Genomic DNA, 25,013 nt, shown 5'->3' with positions numbered 1-25,013 from the left:
AGAATTCAACAGGAAGTGGTGAGATCTATGGCGAGTGAGCATGCTGGCTCAGCTTAAGGCATTACTACTTTTTAAATTAGTTCAAATAGAAGCCTGCAAATAAGGATTCTGCCCAAATCCACCTTTTTCTTATAGCTTCTATCATCTGAAATTGAAGAGCCTTAGTTTTACATGGTAGACCATCCTAATGTATAGGCTTTTACATTTAAGCTTCTGCCACACAATGGGTAAAAAGCCCATGTTTATCCACCGCTGATCAAGTAGGGTACACTGTAAATAGCTTTTGGAAGACAAGTTAGAAAGAGTAAAACTCAAAAATGGTACAAAGAAAAAGACATTTTGACATCTTTGCTCTGTACCTTGAAAACCATTTTAAAACAGAAATACAAGTAAAAAGCAAAAATGATTTTAAAGTACCTTATGTTTTAAAAAGGTATTACAGAAGTGAAGATATAGAATTTCTCTGAAATATTTTCTTCAATCACTGAAGACTTGTAGAATCTTTTAATCAAAGAGTAATGCCTTACTACTGAAAACAATAATTAATTGAGCCTAATTTAATTAAGGTTGGAATTTACAATGAAGTGAAAACATTTTTTCTTCATGGAAGTTTTCAATGTGGGGAGATGAACCGAGCTATCCCTTTTCGAAGTGTAGGTAGACACGGGGACTTGGAGTTGTCACTAACTAGGCTCTCTCTGGGAATGTTTCTCTCAACACATTCTGCGTCATGCTTGTGTTGTAACTATTCTGGAGACAGTCTGGCTGTGTCTAAACTGCATTACTGTTGTGTAAAATATAACTGTATAAATACAAAAACAGAATGTTGAAAAGAAAAAAAAAGTGAAACCAGGCATGAGACTAAAACTATATTTGGTACATTAAAAACGGTAATTTACTAAACCAATTGTGTTAACTTTTCCTTTGATACAATATTTAGCATTTAAGATAGCTCATTTCCATCTCTTTGTCTCTGAATTAAGGATATTTGACCTTTGGTATTGAATCCTTTCTCGCGTGCTATCTGCGGATCTACATTTGTGTCCGTATATGGCTATGAATATGTCTTTATATGCACTGTACATGCTTGCATTTGTTTATTTAAATAAAGCAGGGCCAAAGGGCATGGGGGAAGACCTTGGAAGTCCCTTTGTCCACCTCTACAAACTGAGAATGACTTTCCATCAAGCCGAATATTATAATGGACGAAATTAAAGCCTACATGGTAGCTAAAATCCACACAGTTAATAATCAAACTTAGGAGGCTCTTTGTTTCTGGTTTCCCTCTTCTCTAATAGTTTCTGAAAATGAAATGACAATCATACCAGGTAACCCAAGCACTAAAGCATGTGTTATTTCAGTTATTTTCATGGCACATAATTCGCCACCCAACACACTCATGTTTTCATTCCACACGTCAAGTTGTCACCTTTACAAAAGAAAGAGCTGCACTTAAAAACCTGCAACAGAAGACAGTGCTTGGTATATGTGTATCAGACCCTGGTCTCCTCAATCTGACAATGAAAAGAAGTGCTGAGACAAATTAAAGGAAAAAAAGGCCAAGACAGCACTTTGGTGAGGTTGTATAGCCCTCTCTAATAAGTATTCTCTTTCATTATCTATTTAATAGTCTACACGGTCCAGCTGTGTCTGTTGTGAGCCTGAAGAGGACTCTGTGTCAGCTGCACTAAGACTGTGTCATAACCTCAGTAGGCGAGCTCAAGCTTTTTCACCTCTTTGCAGAATGGAGGGCTCCTTTCGTAGTCAACAGAAAACTTATTCATGCCTAAGAATGAAGACATCTACTGTCTGACCTCCCCATGAGACTACTGCAAAAGAGGTGGGTCCCCACAGTTTCTTCCCTGTTGCCAGGGTGATAACAGGAAAAAAGATACTTTCTTAAATAGCAAACATTGCCTATCATAATTTTTACCCATGGAGGTGATGCTTTCTGTCTTTAACTTAGAGAGAGGTCTGTGAAGCCTTTAAATGAATTTACTTTTTTTTCCATGAAAATTCTGAAAGTCTGTCTCTACCCCACCCTACTCCCGCTCCCGGGGTAGATAAATATTTTATCCTTGAACCTTCAGGAGCAAAAGCTGTCAAATTCCTCCCTGACTTCCTGTGGCCCCACATCATTTAGGACACATGCTTCTTCTTTGGCATCAGCTCAAGAGTAAACTGGTATGAGCTGGCACTCGAATGGGATTCTTATCGGTAGCACTTGGTAAGCAGTGTTTCCTAGGCTCATGTGGTACCCTGAGGTTCACTCAGGTACACCTTGTCTTCCAGGATCCTGGCTAGAGCCAAAGAGGGTCTAGAATGTCACTGCAAAGCTTCAGAGAACCTCGTGGTCAAGGTCTGCCCTTCATCTGCTCTGGAAATGAAATCTGAACTACCACCATGAGGTCACAGGCCAGGAAGGAAAAGGACCACTTCTTTCTGGGCTCTGCTGCCTGCTGCCTTGGGAATTCTGCTTTTCTCCCCCTCTCCTTTGAGGTGAGATGCTCTTCTTACCAGATCCCCTAGGAACTCATGATAAAAAAAGCAAGTTTATAGAAGCAGAAATTCCAGTGAAGACAATTCCCAAGCATTCTATATTTTTATAGTCACAAGGTACTCAGCATGCTTGAAGTTAATGCTCAAGTCAACAGAAAACACATGGTATGTGTCTCATAAAATATCAAAGCAGGACTTGCTTATCAGTTAATTTTAAACAGATTATACAAACACATACACAGTAGCTTTTAAAGTATCAATATTTGGTTAACCAGGTGTTCCCCTTCCTGAACAATTTTAGATGTAAGTGACACAGAGTGGCAGCAACCTGTTATTTTTCACTGGGAAAAAGAACGGACTCTGACCCTCCTCCTCTGTGCTAAGAACTCTGCTGAATTCCTTGTGAGTATCACCTAACTTTCCCAGGATCCCTGCGAGGCAGGTATGCTTATCCACATTGAACAGATACAGAAACCTGAGTCTCAGAGCTGGAGCCAGGGCCACAAACTAATATGAAGCTGGGACAGGATTCAAATCAGACGATCTGATGGCAACATTCACCTTTGTTCAGTTACAGCACACAGCCTGAAGAGTGATAACCACGCAGGAGAATTGGCTAAAAACCATCAGCAAGATCTTCCACCTAGGCCTTTAGTTAAAGTCTCAATTGTTTTGTGAATCAAACTAATAAAAATCTTTGTGAGGGTTCTGAATGCTATAAATTCCCACAGACATAAGGATGAGTTTTGGGTTCCAGGACTGAGGAGACAGGGTGCACTGGAACGCAACAGGGACCTGATGCTCAGTAGCAACAAACCCGCAGCTGGTCTATTTTCACCAGAGGGACCACTTCTTCATCCTTTATGTAAGACCCTCCAGGAAACCCTACTCTTTCCCAGTAACACCTACAAACAGGGCTGGGATCTCATACCTTCAGAATCTGGTCCCCTTCTTGAAGACCTTCTTGCTCCGCGGAGGTACCCTCTTGAATGCCGGCCACAAATATCCCAACGTCATTGCCACCAGCCAGCCGGAGGCCCACACTGTCTCCCTTCTTGAACCTCACCATTTTGGTATTGGGGCTGCAATGGGTTCAGTTTCAGTAAAGAAAGATGGGAGGTTTTCTTATTTTTTTTCAGTAAAGGAGAACCAACATTAGCAGTGAGAGATTTAATTTCTTCTATCTATAGAGTGAGTTACCCTTTATAAACTCTCTCTTGCCTTTCTTATATAATCTATAATTTTATCTTCCTTGGGGCTGTGAGATGAATATCAGGAGGCCACTTTACCAGTGAAGAACAGAAACAGAGAGAATGTCTAAGTAAACTCATTTAAGATAAAAAGCAAATAATGAGCAGGGTTGGGGTAAAAATTCAAGGCCATCTGATTCCTACTTCAGGATTTTTGCAAAGAAAATCCTGCTGATCCCACAGGGCTCCTGTCAAATGGAGACAGCCTAAGTCCAGGGGAGCAGGTTCCTAACCCATGGAACACACGGAACCAGGGGTTCTCTGTCAAGTGCAGAGCCCTGCATCACTTCCCCCCCCCCTCCACACATCAGGGCCACCTGTCACTACAGCCCCTACAGAGGCACCAGAGTTAAGCAATTCTTCACTCATCTGGGCATTCTTGATCTGGCAAACTCAACTATTCAGAATAACATCTGGAACACTAGCCAGCTAAGCAGACAAGCAGGCAAAGTTAACACTCACTCACTTCCACATTTTACTCTTCCTACGAATGATTTCTCTTTCTTAAAAACACTAGCAATAGAGATGGGTTAAAGGCAGCTGATTATATACAAAATCATCACCATTTAATGGTGTTTAAGAACACCATTTTTCCAGATTTAGGTTGACAGAGCTGTGTGGAGGAAGAAAGGGGAACAGGAAGAGATGCCTACCCATATATTGCTAAATCTTCAGGACTTGGACGAAGAACAGCTCTCGGGGCTGGTTTTGGTGGAGGAACTGTGGATTAAAACACATCACTAGTTATAATGCTGTTTTTTCCATGGATAAATATTTATGCATTTAAATTATGATGATAATTTTATTGTGGCAGGGGGTAGGGGATGGAGTTGAGATGAGAAATGCGACATAGGGGCTTCCCTGGTGGCTCAGTGGTATAGAATCCATCTGCCAATACAGGAGACACAGGTTCCATCCCTGATCCGGGAAGATCCCACATGCCACAGATCAACTAAGCCCGTGTGCCCCAAGTACTGAGCCTGTGCTCTAGAGCCTGGGAGCCACAACCACCAAGTCAATGTGTCTTAGAGTCTGTGCTCTGCAGTAAGAGAAGCCATGCACTGCAACAAGAGACAAGCCTCGCAGCAACGAAGCCATGCACCACCACAAAAGAAAAGCCCCAGCACAGCCAAAAATAAGTAAAATTATTTCTGAAATAAAGAAAGGGACATGAAAGGACTTTAATCAAATTTGACAAAATGCGACTGTGGGACATAATTAAGTATGTATCTGGTCTCTGCGCCACCCCCAGGTCCTGACACAGAGATCTTAAAACCCCTATAATTTCTGGAGTGAAAGGGGTACCAGGAGCATCTCTTGTTCTACAGTTTGGTCTTTAACCCTAATTTCTGACACAGAGCTCCTACATCCTTTGGAATTTGCTGGGTGATAGGAGCATCCCTTGTTCTAAAGAGATGACTCCTAGTAGCCTTCTGGACAGCCTCAAGCTGGGGCTGGTCACCAGGAGGAGGAAGTCATGCTCATGACAAAGCCTCCAAAAAACTAGGGGATTCAGAGTACTTCAGGATGGATGAAATCACTGAGGTGCTGGCAGGGTGACCTGCCCAGTGAGGGCATGAAACCTCTCTACCCTCTCCTCATACCTTGCCCTAGGCATCTCTTCCATTTGGCTGTATCCTTTATTTAAAAAAAAAAATGATCGGTAATAGTAAATAAAGTGCTTTCCAGAGTTCTATGAGCTATTCCAGCAAATTATCAAACTTGAGGAGGGGGTCATGGGAACTCTCAGTTTAGAGCTGGTTGGTCAGAAGTAAAAGCGGCAACCCAAGGCTTGTGACTGGCGTCTGTGGTGGCGGATCCTGTGAGACAGAGCCCTTAACCATCAGGCTCTGCAGGAATTCGGGTAGTCAGTGTCAGAACTGAACTGAATTGCAGGATAACCAGGTTGGTGTCTGGAGAACTGATAGTTGGGCGGAAGACAAAACCCATGCAGTTGATGTCAGAAGTGTTGTGAACAGAAAACAGGTCAGGTTGGGGTCAGGGATGGGAGACCAAAGGACCATGACTAATGAAATATAACAGAAGATGACCAGCCTGTTGGCACATATAAAAGACAAATTCTTTCTTTTTTTTTTAATATTAAATGAGTTAGGAGTACCTCTTCTATACATGAGAATGATTTTAAATATTTTTTCTCTCTCCTACCAGCCACCCTCTGGAATTACCAAGCACACACACCTGAACACGACTGTGTAAAATGAGCCTCACCTGGGGCTTCCTCTTGGTATTTGGGCTCCTTGCTGGGCTCCGCGCTGCCCGCAGCCGCCATATCCCCAGTGGACTTAAAGGGAGTGGGTGTGGCGCCCATCCTGGACCATCTGCTCTGCATGTCCTCTCTTGAACTTAAGCACACAGCATGTTAATGTTTCATCACGTGACAGATTTGCCAACAGGTATGCGTATACACAGACAGCGACATGTGCAAGGGAAAACACATATCATCTTACTTTGGTCTCTCCTTTAGCTTTTCATTTGAGGAATGGTAATCATAATCGGAATACTGCTGCCGTCTCTCCTCTGGAGAAAACGATCGGTTGGACTCTATTTCTGAGATATCTGGTTTCAAAAATAAGAAAAGTCTTTTTAATGAAACATTTAAGACCTGTGCCAGAAATTATTCAATTTTCTGAGCAAGGAAACATGGGAAGTGGAAGAGAGGGCAGGCAGTAAATGTGCTATTAAATAGTCTGATAGTCTGCCTTTGGGAAAAAAAAAATCTGATAGCTTGAAAGGAAAGACATTAATTAACAAAGAGGAATCCAAATTCAGAATTTTATGTTCTTCATTCATTATTCTTTCCATCAAAGCTGTCACTGAAGAGTCAAAAGCCAATGATGGGGATTTTATAGATGAAAAGATACACAAACTCATTTTTACCAAAGAACAATGCTTCTCAAACTTTAACGTGCATACATGTCACCTGGCATCTTGTTAAAACGCAGTTGTTCTGGGTAGGGCCTGAGATTCTGCAATTCTATCAAGCTCCTGTATGACACAATGCTATTAGTGGATTGAGGATGACACTTGGAAAAACGAGGTAAACTGCAAGCCCCTAGCAAGTTGGGATTATTTCTCATGCTCTCCTTGTTCTCCTGTACTCCAAGCAGTAACCACTTGATTAAACATTTTATATAATAGAAATTAAATGAAGTTTTAAGGTTTTATGAAGTAATTCTTATAAAAAGCAAGTCCACTTCTAAACTTGAGCACTTAATATTTTCTAAACTTTTCTGCACAAAGGCAATACTAGATGGTTACATAGGAAATGCCATGCCTAGTTATTTTTATTGGTCATTTTTACATGGTTAAAATGTTATCCTGTGTGTTGAATATCAACTATATCTCAATTTAGAAAGAAAAAGAAAAAAATCATAATAAAGACATGCCTAAGAGCCAAAAAAAAAGAATAAAGAGTAGAATATCCAAGACCAATTTGAAGGACATGAAGTTGGACTTAAACAAAGACTGACCAACTAAATAAATGATGTTATCCTATGTACTATTCATCTTCAAGTTAAAACTAAAAGAAATGAATACATCTTCATACAAGAGGTGACACAAATTCCAAACCAATGAATACTGTAATATTCAGTCGTTCTAACTGATTCATTATTATAGTGTCTACCAGTTTTAGCTATCCTCCATATTGTCTTCTCTTTGTTGGAAATATTAATAGCCACTTCAAAAATATCATGTAAGACAGCCCAAGAATGAGTAATTTACAAATGTATGTGGTTAGTTCTTTTGTTTGTTTTTTAAATATTTATTTATTTGGCTGCACAGGGTCTTAGACGCAGCACACAGGATCCTTAATTGCTGCATGCTGGATCTCAACTCCCTGATCAGAGACTGAACCTGGACACCCTGCGTTGGGAGGGCAGAGTCTTAACCACTAGACTGCCAGAGAAGTCCTGTGGTTAGTTCTCTGAGCCACTCTGATATACATCTGTTTACTCACAAGTTTTGTATTCAGTGGCTTTAATCAGAGTCCACTGGGACTCTTAAGTGCATCAGAATTCCATACTGGAATCCTAATTTCAATAGACTCTTTAATAAGAAAATAACAACCTAAGTTGGAATTAAAGTTTAAAAGAGAGGTTTCTGTTAGGAATTTAACTTCCAGCTGAATGGCTATAATAAATAGAGATGAGAACGCAGAAGCAACAGCCTTCCTCACTCGCAGCTAAGTTCACACCCCCCTTCTTTACCCTCTATTTCCGAGTCGCTGTCATTTAATGAGGGGATGTTGATGAGCGTCTGCTTGCTGTCCCTCAGCACCACGAGCTGGAGTTTCCCTCTTGACTTTTCTATCAGTTTTCGAGCATCCGTTAAAGACATGTTCTCAGTTACCGTTCCGTTTATCTGTGTATATGAAGAACAGTAATGTTCCATATAATACAACTATTAAGAGTGAAATAGAAAAGTTCTCATTTTCCCCTGCTAAAAATGTAAAGGCTTTGCTCAGCTATTCAAACAGACATGGGCTTTAAGATGATAACAAAAATGAATTATCCTTTAAATTAAATATAACCCTGCATGTCTGAAACCCAAACACAGGCGTGAGAGCTATAGTGTGCTCAAGTGACTCTGTGAAATGACTGAACTTCCAAGTTCAAGACAATGGCTTGGTTTACTACTGGAACATGTTTCTTGACTGGAGAGGTTCACAAAAACTATTAAATATTCAGCATTCATATACCACCAAGTCACCCTCTCATCTTTCCTTCATTCAGAAAACAGGAGCTTAAACTTTAAATAAACAGGGGAAGAAGGATGTCTTTGTTGAGACTTTTTTCTTTAAACTGACATTCCTCTATTACAAATCTCTAAGTCTGGTTTTCCTGATAAAAACGATCTCTCTGCTGTTCTTCCCGGCTTTGTCTTACTATTGAGACTTCCATCTCAACAAAGTTTCACTGTGTTGGAACTTAAGTGTGGAAATGCAGACTATGAAGCCGAGCATGAACCCGGTTGTTCTCTGCCCTTATCCGCCAACCTTGAGAATTATGTCTCCTTCATGCAGGTTGCCATCTTTAGTTGCTAGACCGGTTCTGGTCATTTCCTTTATGAAGATCTGACTCCCAAGCCGGAGACCATATTCTAGGAGACAAACACACAAACATACACATATTTCATTAACATGTCCAGAAAACTGAGTCTGGCTTTCAGGACTAACTACTTAAAAATATGTATGAAAAGTTAATTTTGCATGTGGGAGATTCTGTAAGACCACTGGCTTGAACCTGTAGAAACTGTCAATGTCATAAAAAACAAAAGAGGCAGAGAGATTGTTCTAGATTAAAGGAGATACCAAAAAACAAACACACCACATAGGTCCTCACCCACACTTCACTAGGTCCTCAATTCAATGTGCGAGATACAGGGGGGAGGTGTGGGGGGGAGGGTGGATTACATTATTTTGGAATAACTTTGAAATGAACTGGGCTATAATATATTAAAAGGCATATTCATACTAATCTCTTAACAATGATGATGGCATTATGGTTATGTAAGACAATGTTCTTGTCCTTGGGAGATACCCACTGAAATATTTACGGGTAAAGGTCATCTTGCCTGCGACTTATTTTCAAGTGAGTTCCAAAACACCAATTAGAGACAGAGAGGAGGCAGGGGAAGAAGAGGGGGAGGGAGAAAGGGGGAAAATAGAAATGGAACACATGTGGCAAAATGTTACAAACTGGCAAAACTAGGTGAAGGGTATTTGAGTATTTGCCACAAAATTAACACTTTTCAAAATAAAATGTTGGGGTAAGAAAAAAAACACAATTAGGTACAGGCATGTTCTATGGACAATCCAGTTGCCTATAGGAAGGTACCACCAATATTATACTCTCCATCTGTAACAATTAAAATTGTGTAGGGTTTGGCACTGAAAAAACTTCAGTGTGTGAAGAAAAGGGATAAATAAACCAGCAAAGCAACAAATACAGTATTCAACTAAAACTGGCACAGCTCTGGGGATTCATGGGCTTAGTGTTGCTCTCAAAAGAAAAACCACTGTATTTACTAAGTATATATATACTATAAAATATTTAAAATATTGTTCTGATTTTACTAAACTTGTAAATAGACATATTTTGAGGATGAATTTCGGTTATTTTAGGAAGCTACCTAAACCTAGCAGGTTTTAAAAGAGGCACATTCAAATTTTCATTATTATTGTTATGGGCTAAAATCTTATCATTTCAAAATATCTTTTTACTACTTAGACATAGATTTAAAGATCAGTTTTAAGTGACTTACAGTAAGTTTGCATCAGATCTTACAATGATTAGTGTTGAGGTCCACCCCCACCTTATAAGAAGATGACTCTCATGAAATAAGAAATAAAAAGGGTAAGATGGATGACATTTTCTTTCAATGATGGCAATTTCTTACTGGTTAAACAGCCTCACAGTCCAGCACAGAAGACTGAGACAAACCTTAGCCATGAATTCTCATGTGTCAACAATTCCTCTATCTTAAAAACTGTACTCTTACCGTAAAATTAACAAATAAGTTGCTATTGATGTGTTTGTAGGCATCTTTCAAATGAAGAAAAAAATCAGCTGACCAGCTTCTAAGACTTTTACCAGCAAGTCTATCTAATGCCCATGAAACATGTAAATGCTTGCCATATGAGTGGATCATATTTATCTTAATCAAATGAAGATCTTGCCAACAGCCAGATATTTTTAAAGATTAACTCTTATGGAACTCTAGCCAGTTATGCTTAATTATTACGTAATCTTACCAAAAGGTGGCTTTAAAAATCTTTTTGAAAAAGTAGAACTTTGGGAGGAAAACAATGAACACTGAATTCTAACTTTAAAGAACAAAATGGCCCAGAAGGAGTAAAATGTCGTATCTGCAAAGGGGCATGAGCTCCCTTTGTTCCTCGATAGTATTACTAAGACCAGGCATGACTTGGGCAGTTTCTTAGGACATGCAACATCTTTTTAAACTGTGGATCACAACTCATGAGTGAATCTTGAAATCAATTTAATGAGCTGTGACCAGTATTTTTTTTTTTTTTTTTTTTTTTGTGACCAGTATTTTTTAATGTAATGTAATGGAACTATTCAAAAATCAACACACAGTAAGGATTGTTCCATGAAACATTTGGTCAAGTTTTTCACATACTGCTGTACCCATGATTATTTGCAGGATGTGGTTCTTTCTGTGGCAGGAGTAGGAGGGGGAAGAGAAGGCAAAAGAGGAATAAGCAGGAGAGGAGAAAGAGGAAGAGGAAAATACTGAAGAGCACTACAGCGGGGAACTCAGGAACCTGGGTGCAAGTCCTATAGAACGTACAGTAGACCTCCGTGAAGGATGCCTCACATCAAGTCATCTTTCTCAAAATTCCTCAACAGTCCACAATCTGGAAGCAGAATGGTTTTCACTCTGCAATTCTTGGGGGTTGACGATGTCATTATCTAGGATGATAAGATTCTCTAGAATCCTTAAACCAGCTAAGATGCACATTCCTCAGATCATACAATCTCAACTTTCACCATTACTTTCTGGGCCTGTGCTCCAGGTATCCTGTTATTCACATCCTTGCAATTATTTCAGTATCTTTTCAGTATCAGGTGTTTCAACAGGTACCCAGTTCTATAACTCAACTCTTTATGCACCTCTAGGAGAAGGCGATGGCACCCCACTCCAGTACTCTTGCCTGGAGAATCCCATGGGTGGACGAGCCTGGTAGGCTGCAGTCCATGGGGTTGCTAGGGGTTGGACACGACTGAGCGACTTCACTTTCACTTTTTCACTTTCATGCATTAGAGAAGGAAATGGCAACCCACTCCAGTGTTCTTGCTTGGAGGATCCCAGGGACGGGGAGCCTGGTGGGCTGCCGTCTCTGGGGTCACACAGAGTCGGACACGACTGAAGCGACTTAGCAGCAGCAGCAGCAGAAGAGCTAAAGAAAACAAACCCTTTCATCTGATAGGCTCTTTAAAATGCAAATTCCCAACCTAAAAAGCAAGTGATCTTACACATTACACTCTTGGACACTCATCTTTTTTCCTCTTTGAAGAAGAATTAGAGAACGAAAAGAGATAAAACGTATATTACAAGGAATTTAAAATGTTGAATGCCAAGAATCAATGCAATGAATATCACAACATGGGGCTCTAAATCCCTGTTCATTCACCTACTTGTTTCCTGTCATTTATTTTCAAGAGATGAAGTTTAGGTTCCAACACTACCACTTACTTATCAGCTTCAAGATGTGGGCAAGTCACCTCCCACCTCTGAGTTTCACCTAAACTGCAAGTAATACTGCTTTGTCTACCTATCACCCAGGGCTTTAGTGAGTCTGGACACAATTAAGTGTGTGCAAATGCTCCGGGCACATGACATGGATCACCAGTGCAGGGCAGAGCCCACCTCATCCGTGGACATACCATCAATCTCTCCTCACATACCATCAATCTATCCCCACCAGTAAAAGAGGAGGGGATTTTCCTACCCATCACGCAGGCTTCTAGTGAGGATTAAATAAGAAAATATTTATTCCACAGAGGCCCTGGCATTGAGCAAAAACTCAATCAAGACTGGCTGGAGTAGCATCCTCTACTGTGGTTTCATTAGTTTAAGCTGCTCTGGGTTCACCAGGAGAGCTTGTTAACACAAGGGGCCACCCCAGTGCCTCTGATTCAGTAGGGGCTGGGCTGGGGCCTAAGAATCTGCCTTTCTAACAAGAGTCCAGGTGATACTTATGCAGCTTTGAGAATCACTGGCCTATCCATTTAAAGCCAAATTTCTGCCACCTGGCTCTGCCATTGATGATATAACTCTGTGCAAGTCAACGAACTTTTCTGCACCTCAAGTTTCCTTGTCTATAAAGTAAAAATATGAATAACACCCACAGGAAGTGGTGGTGAGGATGAAATGAGCTAATCTGTGCAAAGCATTTAGGTCAGTGTGTGGAACAAAGCAGGTACCACGGAAGAGTTAGCTACTGTTACAGTGCTTTTCTTCATCACGCATGCCTACCTTCATTTGCTTTGCTTTTCATCAGAAGGACCCCGATAGGCTTGTCCGAGTCCGGCCGCCCCCGGGGCTCCGGGCTGGGGCTGCGGGAGTGGAGGTGCTCACGGCTGCGGCTCTGGGATGCCCCATACCGGGCATCAGGCTGGGCCCTGTGGCCGTACTCCCCCTCAGGGGTGTAGGCGCGATCGTAGACCGGGTCAATGCTCCGGCCGCGGCTGCTCTCCCGGGCTCGCCTGTAATCATCGTGGTCTAGGCCCCGCTCGAGGCTGCGGCCACGGCTGCGCTCCCGGGATCGCCCGTAGTCGTCGTCGTGGTCCAGGCCCCGCTCCAGGCTTCGGCCCCGATCCCGGCTGCGCACCCGGTCATGGGGACGGCCCCTCTCTGGGCTCTCCTCCCAGCTGCGGCTGCGCCCTCCGCGGCTGCTGGGCCGGCTCCTCTCGCTGTAGCCGCTGCGGGCGCTTCTGCCATCAAACTCGTCCATCACCTCGAAAGCCCGGTCATCTTCGTGGACAGGAGGACTGTCCTGCAGCGGGGCCAGCTGGACCTTCCGGGGCCTCTTGACCACCTGTCAGCAAACAAACAGTGGAGACACAAGACAATCACAACCAGAGAAAATACAGTGGTTAAGAGCCTGGGTTTCCTTTCCAGGAAACCTGTGTGTTCCTACCCAGGCTAAGCCTCAGGTTCCTCATCTTTAAAACAAGGATAAATACCTCAGAGTGTTAAGAAGAAAGTAAGACAATGAGTATAAAACGGAGCAGTTTCTCCAAAAATCTGCTTCTACTCAAAAGTGTGAAAAGCACCAAGAGGCTTTAAATCAATAAGTTACAAAAATGAAAATGTGGAAAGTGAGACATTCTGTATAGGAGTGCCTAGGTTCATCCATAAATCATGTCATTCAAAGTGGGGGGATGGCATGTAGGAGGAGAGAGGAGGGAAAAGAGGGATCCTTCTAGACTAAAAAGGACTGATGAGATAAGGACCAAATGTGACTCATGAATTTTTACTGGCTCCTGGATAGAGAACAAAAGCGGTATATCAAAGTCATCTTAGGACATGGACTGTATACTAAATGACATGGTGACGTTATTATTGCTTTTCTTAAATAGGATAACAGTAGTATAGTTATGTAGATGAATGTTCTTATTTAGAAGATTTCAGAAGTAAGAAGGGTTAACTGTCATGTCTTGCCCCTTCCCCTCAAATGGTTCACTAAAAATAAGTATGTCTTTATATACACATACAAAGAAAAATTAAGTGAATATGGCAGAATATTAACACTATAGAAAATATGTGTTGGTTATACTAATCTTTGAACTTCCCTTTTTGTTTGAAAATTTTTATCATATAAAGCTGGAAAAAGAACATCAAATACCACACACCCCGTGCATCCCCCCAGCACTGTCCCTAACACACCATGTTCCAATTCTCGCTCAGTGTGTCTACTTGCCCTGCCAGAGTGAACACTCCTTACAGCTCAGACCTGCTCCAGGGCCAAGAGGATTTTCAACCAATGTTTGCCGAATGACTGAGTGAGCCCATAAATGAGTGAATGGCACAGACTGCCAGTTATCTCCAAAGAAATGCAAGTTTATGAAGAAAGAACATGATCCTGTGAGAGCTGTTACAGATGAGTTTTATGAGCTCATAATTGAGTTTCTAAATTAATGTGGTTTTACCATTGTTTGCAATCTAGCTAATTCTCTTAGAGAATAATTATCTAACCTGGCTCTTCAGGCAAATTCATTCAGGTAAGAGAAGCACTGGTCTTAAGTTAGAAGGATGAGATGGCGAGAAGGGATCTTTACATCAACCTTAGTTGGCATCACCCTCCCAACATACTGAGGATACAGAGGGAGCGGTCCCTAGATTGTGCAATTCTGTCCAGTGCTAAAGAGTAAGTAGTAATTTTCCTCCGGGCAAAAGACAAAGCTCTACGGAGTCAAGCTGAAAACAAACCCAGGACGTACAATGGCAGCGATCTTCCCACTTTTCCTCAGCTGCTGGACAGCAAATGAATGGAGCACATCTTCCATGGGGGTGCCATTAACCATGACCACCCTGTCATTCTCTCTGCAAACAAAACAGAAAAATGGGATATGAAAAACTCCCAGCTTACCCCTCTGAATCGTTTATTTAGAAACAAATAAAAGCAAAAGATTGACCCAAAATTCTTATTAAAGGGCTCAGTGTCTAATGACTCATGAGGTTTAATCTGTCAACTTGGTCTGAGCTCTTCAGAGGAAGGAACCCAGGAGACGCTCAGAGCGCTTTGGACAGTGTCTCCTGGAAACCACCTGCAGAGAAGGACCCAAACCCATGGGGTCCCTCCAGGAGTCACTGGACAGCACTAAGGTCAGAGCACAGAAGGAACCTGTACATCAGGCCCTCCTTACCCACGGTGTATGGTGGAACATGGTACGTGGTATGCTCCAGCAAATCTACAGATGCCCCCAAAGGAGGCTGACAGTCACTTGTGTTTTGGAGGGGATGAAGTCAAGAGGTTGCCTCAGCTTCTTAAAGAAATTTTGAGGTCACAGAACCCTAACACTTTAACTTTATCTCATCCCAAAAATGATGTAAAAATTCTACCACGCTCTCTGTATGAAAGAAAACTAACTTACATATATATATTCCTTTCTTTTTTTTAATTTTAAAAGTGCACACCACCAAACGCCCCCTGTCCAGGGCCAACCAGTGGACTGGCAGGGATTGGGAGCAGGAGGAAGGACACTCACTGAAGCAGCCCGTCGGCGGGCCCACCCGGGAGCACATCAGAAATGACGATGGATGTCTCCCCATTTTCAAAGTGGGGGTTGTCTCTGCCTCCGGATACTGCAATTCCAAATCCTCTCTTGGAATCCTGGTCATTGAAGTTAAGATAAAAATTAAAATAAAATCCTTATAAGTGGCTTTCAGGATTTATTACCAGCAGTCAATAAAATAAAGGTCAAACCAATAACCAGAGACAGTTCAGAAACAGAGGGCTTAGAGAAACAAGTGAGAAACGGAACACAGCATCATCATGGTTAGCCGACAGGTTTATAAAGGGAAACACCTTATCTAAAAGGAACAGCCTTGTGAAAGCTGGACAAGATTAATAGCGCAGACTGGAGTTATCACTAGAAGCTGGCAGGGGATGGAAAGTACATCTTCTGTCCAAATAAGTATGTGCTATTGGAATCACCAGTCACACCTGTTCTCATATCCAGGCCTGAGCTGGAAAGGCTTGTCACAACTGAATCTGTGCGAAAACCGTATTTTTAAAGAATACCTTTAACTTACAAGTTAGAGGAGCTAATGGTCTCGTTTTAATGTACAGTGAAGAAGAAGTATATGGATTTTAAAGACAAAATCTGAAGATGAACTTATTTTTGACATCTTATGAGACAGCCAAGTATTGAATTCTTTTCTACATGCATTTAGGATGGAAATAGAGATGAATGAGATTCAAGATTAATCTAGAAATGTATAAGGGTGAACCCAAATAATACAGAATCTTAATGCATTTCCGTGTTCAAAAAAGCTAAGCTCCTGGATTTCATCCAGGTGACTATATAGACTATACACGGACTATATTCACACCCAGGGATATATGTGGCTATAAGACTAAATAAGGGTTTGATTAGATAAAAATCTATTCAGAGAATAAAAGAAACCTTCACCCAAAAAAAAGTTCCCACTTTTTTTGTGTGGGGCCCACTATGCCAATTGACAGCAAACAGAAACACAGAACAAGCTGGGCAGCTGTCCATTAACCCCATGGCTTTGATTTGGCAGGAGTGTCGCCTGATACCAGTTTCCACACAGAAAGAGCTCTATCCTCTGGACCAGGCCTAAAATGTTTCTCACCTTTGCCAATTTGTGGTTCAAATTCAAGTGGTATATGGTGAACGGGCAGAGAAAACAGTCAGAATGGAAGCCCCAGAAAATGACAGGAGGTGAAAAATACGACCTAAAGGGGGAGGCCCCTCAACTCAAGAAATCATGATTACTGCTCCAGAAGTTTCAGCACCTGAGCATCCATCTGTGTTTTTCTATCTAAATTGATTCCATACACATTTATTCAGAAACCAGTTTCCACTGAAGTCAAGGTCTGAAGTTTATGGTTGTGATGGTCAAAGGAAAACTCCCCCTTTGAGGAACTTAGACTCCATTTACACGGTGACAGAGACTGGAAGGACTCAGAGTGGGAAAAGACCCATACAGGGCCCAAGAACATCATGAGGCTGACCAAGGCAGCTTGATGAGTAAGACTTTGGAATCACGCGTGTGTGTTTAGTTCATTTAGCCACACACAAATCACTTACAAGTTCCTAATGGCTGCACTTGTCTTGAGTGGTGCTAACACCTATCATGCCTACCTCGAACTCTGCTGTCAGAATAAAAAGGAATAGAGCTAGCATTTATTAAGCAGCAATTATTAATGTGTATTAGACTCCAAGTTCTAAAAGTTCTTTGTATTACCTAATTTAACCAAGAGGGGTAATACCTGTGACATAACTTTAAAAATGCAGTAAAATACATTTATGTATTTTATAATCTAACTTTATGATCTTACTTCTACTTTCAATCCCATTGTGTGTAGGGGGAAGGGTGAGGGGGCATCATTAAAAATCTGATTAACTTAGCCCCATTAATACAATCAGGAGTGGGACAAGGAATACAACCCATGTCTCCAGAGTGCTAAACCAATGTTTTAAAGTCTAGTTTGGACTTAAAACTCAGAGGGAACGATGTTATAAATGCTATACTTAAAATTACAGATGTTGTAGAAGCTGCCTTAACATTAAACAGAACAGATTATTTCCATTCCTCCCTTTCTTTCCTCTTTTTCCTGTAAAATATTCTATCTGAAGACATGTGAATCATTAATGAATCTCTATGATTCTTCTATATTATATAGATCTTAGCCAAAAATAGAACATACAAATCCTTGTTAATGCAGTAATTGTGTCTGTGTACAAAAAAATAAGATCCATGATCTGTTATGGTATATATAAATGGAATAATAGTCATTATATGTCCACTTGTATGTGGAATCCAAGAAAAGATATTAATGCAAATGAACCCACAAAACAGAAACAGAGACATAGAAAACAAACTTAAGGTTACCAAAGGGGAAAAGGAAGGGGGAATAAATTAGGAATCTGAGATGAACAGATACACACAACTATATATAAAATAAACAACAGGGTCCTGCTATAGAGCACAGGAAACTATATTCAGTATCTTTTAATAACCTATAATGGAAAAGAATCTGAAAAAGTGTGTATGTGTATCTGTATACATATACACATGAATCACTGTGCTGTATACCTGAAACATAGGCAATCAACTATACTTCAATTAAAAAAAGATCCACGATCTGTAAATACAAGAACAGACTGTAGCAGATATGACATACGTAACACTCACCTTCTGTAGGGTCACAGTGTACTGTTCCCATATCAGTTCTTCCATGCCTGGAGCCTGTTTTAAAAGAATCAAAACCAATTTGATTAAAACCACAAGCATTTCAATGCTAGAAATAAAACTGTAATTCAAAATGTCTCCATAGAAAGTCCAGCTCACACATTCCACACATCAAAAAGAGTGAGAACATTATACTACTTATTTCCAAACGCACTTTCCTTCAATGAAATGACAGTCTTAACAATACAAGGAAAATTAGTGAAATACATACTGAGAGATAGACCCTAAAAAGGAAGGAATATTAAGTGTTAAGCTTTTTTCTTATCACCACTCCAAAACACGGTCATAATAAAAGCCCTTATCTAGAGTTGGAAACAGATATATTTCAATTAAAAAAAAAAAAATTCCCCTTCCTCCTGTCAAAAGCAACTTCCTAGGCAAGTTTATGCATTTCTAAGTCTAAGGGAATCCTTGGCCTTTATCAAGAGAGTGCCAAACTTGACACCTTGGCCTTTCCCCCATCAGTATTATGGGTGTAAAAGGTGATAATACCAGCATAAACAGACCCCCTAGGTGTCAACTTCTGACAATATTCTAAAATAGACGTATAGACAAACCTGAAAAATAGTGGATATCATTTCATAATCATAATAATCCATTAAATGCAGGCTGGCTTTGAGGGGAAATCATTAAAGACAAGAAATGCCAAGAAAGCTCAAAGCCAGAGAGATAAGGCAGCACTGCAGCAGGCATTTCAACAGGAGGCTGGAAAGAGAAAAGTGCAGATGTAAACAGGGTGGAGATCAGATTAGAGTGGATGTATAAGGGGGAAAAGCATGCGAGGCAGATGGAGACAGCAGGCACAGCTGCCTGTCTCATTCTTGGCTCTGGGCAGAGTGGAAAGAACTAAAAATATCTCTCTGGAGAATTCCTGTATTGAGAGACCTGTACTCACTCAGGCTTGAGACTGAAATTCATATTATAGATGTGACGACACCCTCCCCTACTAAAACACTCACACCCGAAGTGGTTCTACATTGGCAGCACCACCCAGGTACGTGGAATGAATGAAATATTCCAGGAACACACTAAAAATACCCAGGAACACACTAAAAAACAGGCTTCAGAGAAGCCTGCAGACAAGTATCTGTGGAACACGAACGAGTTCGCGGTTTAAACACAAACACAAAACAAGTCATCATTAGTGAGAGTTAAGAGAAATAAACTGCGGAATCAAAGTCTGTGCATTTTGGAAAAAATCAATCACAGGCCAAAAGAAAAGTATATGTTTCATATGTTTTTCATAAGAAATTAAAAAGGGGGAATTCAAAGTGTAATCAAAGAACAGCATCAAAAATGATCAGGCAAATCTAAAATTTTTTTTTTAAATAAAAAAATACGATAATAAAATTAAGTTTAAAAATGGATTGAATCACATAGCACAGAAAGTTGAAGAAAATAATGAATTGGAAGAAAGATGTGAATAAATTACCCGGTGCAGCACAAATCATTAAAAAAGTGAAACAATTGAAAGAGATTGAAAGTGAGATAGTCTTACAATGTGTCTATTTAGATTTCCAGAAGTTAAGAAAATGAGACAGATGCAATACTCCAAAACAAGAGGACCTGATGATTCCTCAGGTTCAAGACTGATACATCACAAACAGGGTAAATTAAAAAAACAAATTAAAAAAATCACTTTGAAAAACATGGTAATCTTACTACAGAAAAAGATATAGAGACTTGAGAGCAGCTAGGCAGAAAAGAGAAGGCAATGGCACCCCACTCCAGTACTCTTGCCTGGAAAATCCCATGGATGGAGGAGCCTGGTAGGCTGCAGTCCATGGGGTCGCTAAAAGTCAGACACGACTGAGCAACTTCACTTTCACTTTTCACTTTCATGTACTGGAGAAGGAAATGGCAACCCACTCTAGTGTTCTTGCCTGGAGAATCCCAGGGACAGAGGAGCCTAGTGGGCTGCCGTCTATGCCGTCTATGGGGTCGCACAGAGTCGAACACGACCGAAGTGACTTAGCAGCAGGCAGAAAAGAGTACAAAAGAGCGATAAGAATAACATTTGACTTTGAAACAGCAATAATGAAAGCCTGAACTTAGTAGAACTGTATCTTTAAAATAGTATCTGTTGATTTGGGGGACAGACATTTTTTAAAAAACAAAATTAAGACAGATTATTACCACAGACAAGCCGTAAAAGAACTTTCAAAGGACAAATTTAAGAAAGGAAAATAATCCCAGAAAGAAGTATAAAAGACAAGAAGGGATGTACATCTGGACGTATATTGGCTATATGCAAGTATAATAAACGTGAAATTTCTGAGAGTTAACTCAGACAGAACTAAAATTCTGTGAGCTTCCCAAGTGGCTCAGTGGTAAAGAATCCACCTGCCAAAGTAGGAGATGCAGGAGATGTGGGTTCAATCCATGGGTCAGGAAGATCCCCTGGAGGAGGGCATAGCAACCCACTCCAGTATTCTCACCTGGAAAATTCCATGGACAGAGAAGCATGGCTGGCTACAGTCCATGGGGTCTCAAAAGGTAGGAAACAACTGAGCGCACGTGCACACACACACACACACACACAACCAGGCAGCACAGTATGTAAATCTAGAAGACTGTAACATGATTTAATTATTCTAAATATTGCATTCAAGAGCAGAATTAAACTGTTGATTAATTCTGAACTTCATTGAGTAAAATCCACATATTAAATTTTCTGGTATAATCGCCATAGGAATAATTAGAATATACAACTTCCAAAATAGCAAAGGGAAAAATAAAATGAAAAGTCAATCCAAAAGAAGGCAGAAGAGACAAAATGGGATATTTAGTAAAAGGAGGGCAAATATTAGTACAAAACATAAACTATGATTGTAGAAATGAATGTAGAGTTATCACAACAAAGACAGATGGTCAAAAAGGATTAAAAACAAGAAGATCTAGTTACATGTTTTTTTTAACAGACAATATCTAAAACATAAGGACTTAAAGAAATTTAATTATATGAATAAAAAGCTTTACTGTTCTTATTTACAAATAATTTAAGAAAAACTCTCTAGCTATTTTATATTACAAATTTTTTAAACTCAAATTTGCCAATTCCCGCACTGCTACTAATAAGACAGAGAGAAGAGAATCAAAACATGGCCAGATACTGTCATCCTGTTTCACCCAGTTAAACTCTTAGGCTTGGTGGTGGGGGGAGATGCCGCTTAGCAGATAATTTCTTTCGTTTGGTAGAATGGGGTTAGAAAAAGGCAATTCTGTTTGTAGAGAAGATGAGCAAGACTACTCTTGAGTGGCTGTCACTGATTACTCAAATCGAGAGGAGTTTATAATCCTTTAGTTCCCTCCTCCCTCTATGTACTCACTGTGGGGACATTTCCCTGGTTAATACCATCTGGCTCCAAGAGATCAGAATTCTCAGAAAGACATTTAAAAATAGAACTTAGATTGTCTCTAGGGTTAGAAAGAACTCAAAAAATGGTGCCTGGAAAAGGTGAGAATTAGTTTCTGTGCTACCAGCACACCTGGGACTGAGTGCTCTCGGGGTGGGGGTGCATTAGTGTCCAAAAAGGGGGATGCTTAGGCTAAATGAAGGCATGGCAACACAATGAAATATGTAAGCACTCAAAAGAGGTGACTGTCTCAAATATGTAAATCTCTCCCACTGTTTAAGTTTATTCACCATGATCACTGTTATTCAATTAAAAAAAAAAGAAAATGGATTTTCAAGTGACTTTTTTCTATCTCACTCACTTTTGTCTCATATCTTCTAGAACAGTGTCTGGCACACAGAGTAGGCACTCAAAAATGTTTTCTTTTCCATAAACTAATGGATATATTATTCATTCATCACCCAATTAATATGATGAAGGCACCGATTTCTATTACATACAAGTTTTCCTTTAAAGTAAATTTCTACTCCATTCAGTAGCTCTCTGCTTTTTCCATATCACGCTTGAGGTGGTTAGCTGGAAACTCAGGTGCCTATGGTCTGGTGTTCCAGAGAGAAATAGTTTATGGCCATTTCTCTCTGGATTTTTGTTTTCTATAACAGCATTTTCCAATTTGTGCCAGTATAACACAACTTTCCTATTATTTTTTTTTAAAGTGTTTCTTCTTAAAGGGAAATAATAAGCAGAAATCCAGCTGATCAGAAACGATCGTCCCTTTCCATTTTCACAGAACACTTCCTAACATCTTGGCACCTGTTTTCGATGTGGCTTCAATACAACCAATCCACCATTACCTGGAAGTAATCTTACTAGCACATATGTTTTCCAAGTTTCTTCTCTGCACTTTACTTTAAAGTTGACAGAGTTCAACAGTGAATTACTCTGAAAGTTGTGGTAAAATAAATACAGTTGCCAACTCCTCTTTGAGCATAGCTATACTCTCATGTATTAAGAAGAAACATCATTCAGTATCCTACCCCAAAAATGTGTTTAAAAGTCATCAGGAAAGATGACAATGACCCTGAGGACTGGACAATGCTATGGGGTGGATGGACAGTATAATTCCCAAAAGGACAGTGATCTTTAGGTTAAATAAATCAATTCACAGTGAAACACACAGGCACTGAAATAATCATTTAACTTCTGTCCATTTCTAAAGTTTTTTTCATCATGATGACCATATTTTCAATTAGAAAGAGAATTAGTTTTATGTTTTTAGGCCAGCCTGTTCTTGGGAAACAGTGGGGATATAAATTGGCATAAATCTTCCAGAAGGCAAATGCCTAATTTATTTCAAAATGTAAAATCTACATACCACTTGATCAATCAGTTCCAGTTCTAGTAATTTATTCTACAGAAATACTTGTACAAGTGCACAAAGATATACATATAAATTTATATACATATACAGCTGTTTATAGTTTTTAATAATTAAATGCTCAACAATAAGAGACTGGTTTTATATACATATATATATATATACACAGACACACTTAAATGTCAATTAAAGGAAAAAGAATCAAGGAACAAAACATCATTGTTTGTTCCTGTTTGTTATTTCCCTGACTTATTTATTTTTGTAAGCATACAGGGAAAGGACTGGAAGAGTAAATACCAATAAATGTTAAATTTCTCCAGAAGTTGTGAGGGTTTAGAGAATATTTTTATGAGCACATTGCTTTAGAATATATGTCAAAAATAAAAACAGAAAACTCTCTATTAACAGTTTAAAATTTTTTATCAGTTAGCAAAATAAATATATTACTTCAAAACTTTCTCCAACTATGAACCTGGCTTTTGTAATTCGCTATTCTTTCTTAATAAGATTAAACTGCCTTTAAGTAATCCTGTGCTGCCTGCAGGAGTAATTTAAATTCGATTTGTCAGAGAAAGGATTAACCCCTTACCACTACTGTGCCAATCACAGGAATGAATCAAATTTTTAAATCAATCAGACCTTGCCAAGCGCCAAAGACTTCATCAACTTGTTATGAAACCACTCAGATTATAAGCAACCTTTTCTTACCTAGAGTTAATGGGCTGTGACACAAACCATTAACTACTTAAATTTTAAGAAAATATGCTAAATGATAAATTTCAAATTTTAATTTTAAAGGTGAAGAAATTAGAGTGAAAATAAATTTTAATAGCTCTCTTGAGCATTAAAAATAAACCATGTTGCATGGAGACCTGGGTTCGATTCCTGGGTTGGGAAGATCCCCTGGAGAAGGAAATGGCAATCCACTCTAGCGCTTTTGCCTGGAAAATCCCATGGACGGAGGAGCCTGATAAGCTACAGTCCATGGGGTCGCAAAGAGTCGGACACGACTGAGCGACTTCACTTCACTTCGTGTTGCATACAACCCATAAAGCTGTGACTTTTTACAAAGGTCTCACAGAAAACCCTTCATTCTTTCATTCGTTCACTTATTCACTCACTCAAAAATATTTATTGAGCATCCATTATGTGCCAAGCATGTGGGTTTGTGGTGCCTGGACTACAGGTGAATAAAACAGCCAAAGTCCACATAGAGCTTACCAACCACGGGTGTGCCCAAAACAGCAAAGCACTGAGTGTCTTCTCTGCCTCATCTGTATAACTATCTTTCCAGAAACAGAGCACCCTACACAATCATAGAAAATCAGCTCCCAATATATCCCCAGGGATAGCCTGCAGGCATGCATCAGCTTAGTTGACAGCTGAGACCATGCCTTTCAAACTGGGCCAAAGGGCCCCACCTAACCTGTGCCGGGCTGTGCAGAGATCCGAGAATTGCCATCAATATTTAGACACTGCAAATGAACGCGGGCAGGGAGCTGCTTAGCCTTCGGAGAGCTTCACATGCAAGGCCATAGGAAAAGTACACACATATCAGGCAGGGTAAAGGGACTCATATTCACGATGCAATGATTTCTCTGCTGGTCAGAGGCCCAAGAGAAATGTGCCAGTATGTGCACACAGATCCACAGAGTATTCACAGCAGGAATGTTTCAAGAGCCCAAACTGAGACAACCTGAATGATCTATCAAGGGCAGAACAGACAAATAAATTGTGATATATTATTAAAATGCAATGCTGTACTGCAATGAAAACTAGAGCCACACATCCACAACACAGAAGCATCTCAAACATAACATCCTACAAGGATTTATATAGAGAGCTATCATTTTACATAATTCAAAGAGCAAACACTATTTTGTGGAAATGTGAATATATGGGACACCACTGCACTGTACACTTTTGTTTAGAGGTGTTTGTGTGTGTGTGTGACCCAGGATGAGGTAGATGAGTGAGGAAGGACCTTGGGTCCACCCTAGTGAGGGTCCATGGGTATCGTGATGGGCTCACGAG

At 40.1% G+C, this 25,013-nt stretch overlaps 1 protein-coding gene across 10 annotated transcripts in view; it reads right to left on the bottom strand.

Moving 5' to 3' along the window:
- TJP2 (tight junction protein 2) overlaps positions 1-25,013 on the bottom strand; it is a 128,872-nt gene that overhangs the window by 20,555 nt on the left and 83,304 nt on the right. For all 10 annotated transcript variants that reach the window (XM_044939935.2, XM_044939934.2, XM_045165058.1 and 7 more), the window contains exons 2-11: positions 18,189-18,242; positions 15,509-15,633; positions 14,741-14,843; positions 12,774-13,335; positions 8,767-8,870; positions 7,979-8,132; positions 6,218-6,326; positions 5,979-6,112; positions 4,403-4,469; positions 3,431-3,581 (exon numbers count right to left, since the gene is read on the bottom strand). In XM_044939935.2, the coding sequence (XP_044795870.2) occupies positions 3,431-3,581; positions 4,403-4,469; positions 5,979-6,112; positions 6,218-6,326; positions 7,979-8,132; positions 8,767-8,870; positions 12,774-13,335; positions 14,741-14,843; positions 15,509-15,633; positions 18,189-18,233 (1,554 nt within the window). In that variant the 5' untranslated portion in view covers positions 18,234-18,242. The remainder of the gene's footprint in view (positions 1-3,430; positions 3,582-4,402; positions 4,470-5,978; positions 6,113-6,217; positions 6,327-7,978; positions 8,133-8,766; positions 8,871-12,773; positions 13,336-14,740; positions 14,844-15,508; positions 15,634-18,188; positions 18,243-25,013) is intronic.

This window comes from Bubalus bubalis, chromosome 3 (genome assembly GCF_019923935.1).
Source record: "Bubalus bubalis isolate 160015118507 breed Murrah chromosome 3, NDDB_SH_1, whole genome shotgun sequence".
Classification (NCBI taxonomy): Eukaryota; Metazoa; Chordata; class Mammalia; order Artiodactyla; family Bovidae; genus Bubalus; species Bubalus bubalis.
Note: the sequence above shows the minus strand (reverse complement) of the source record. Positions and strands in the feature narration are given on the sequence as shown.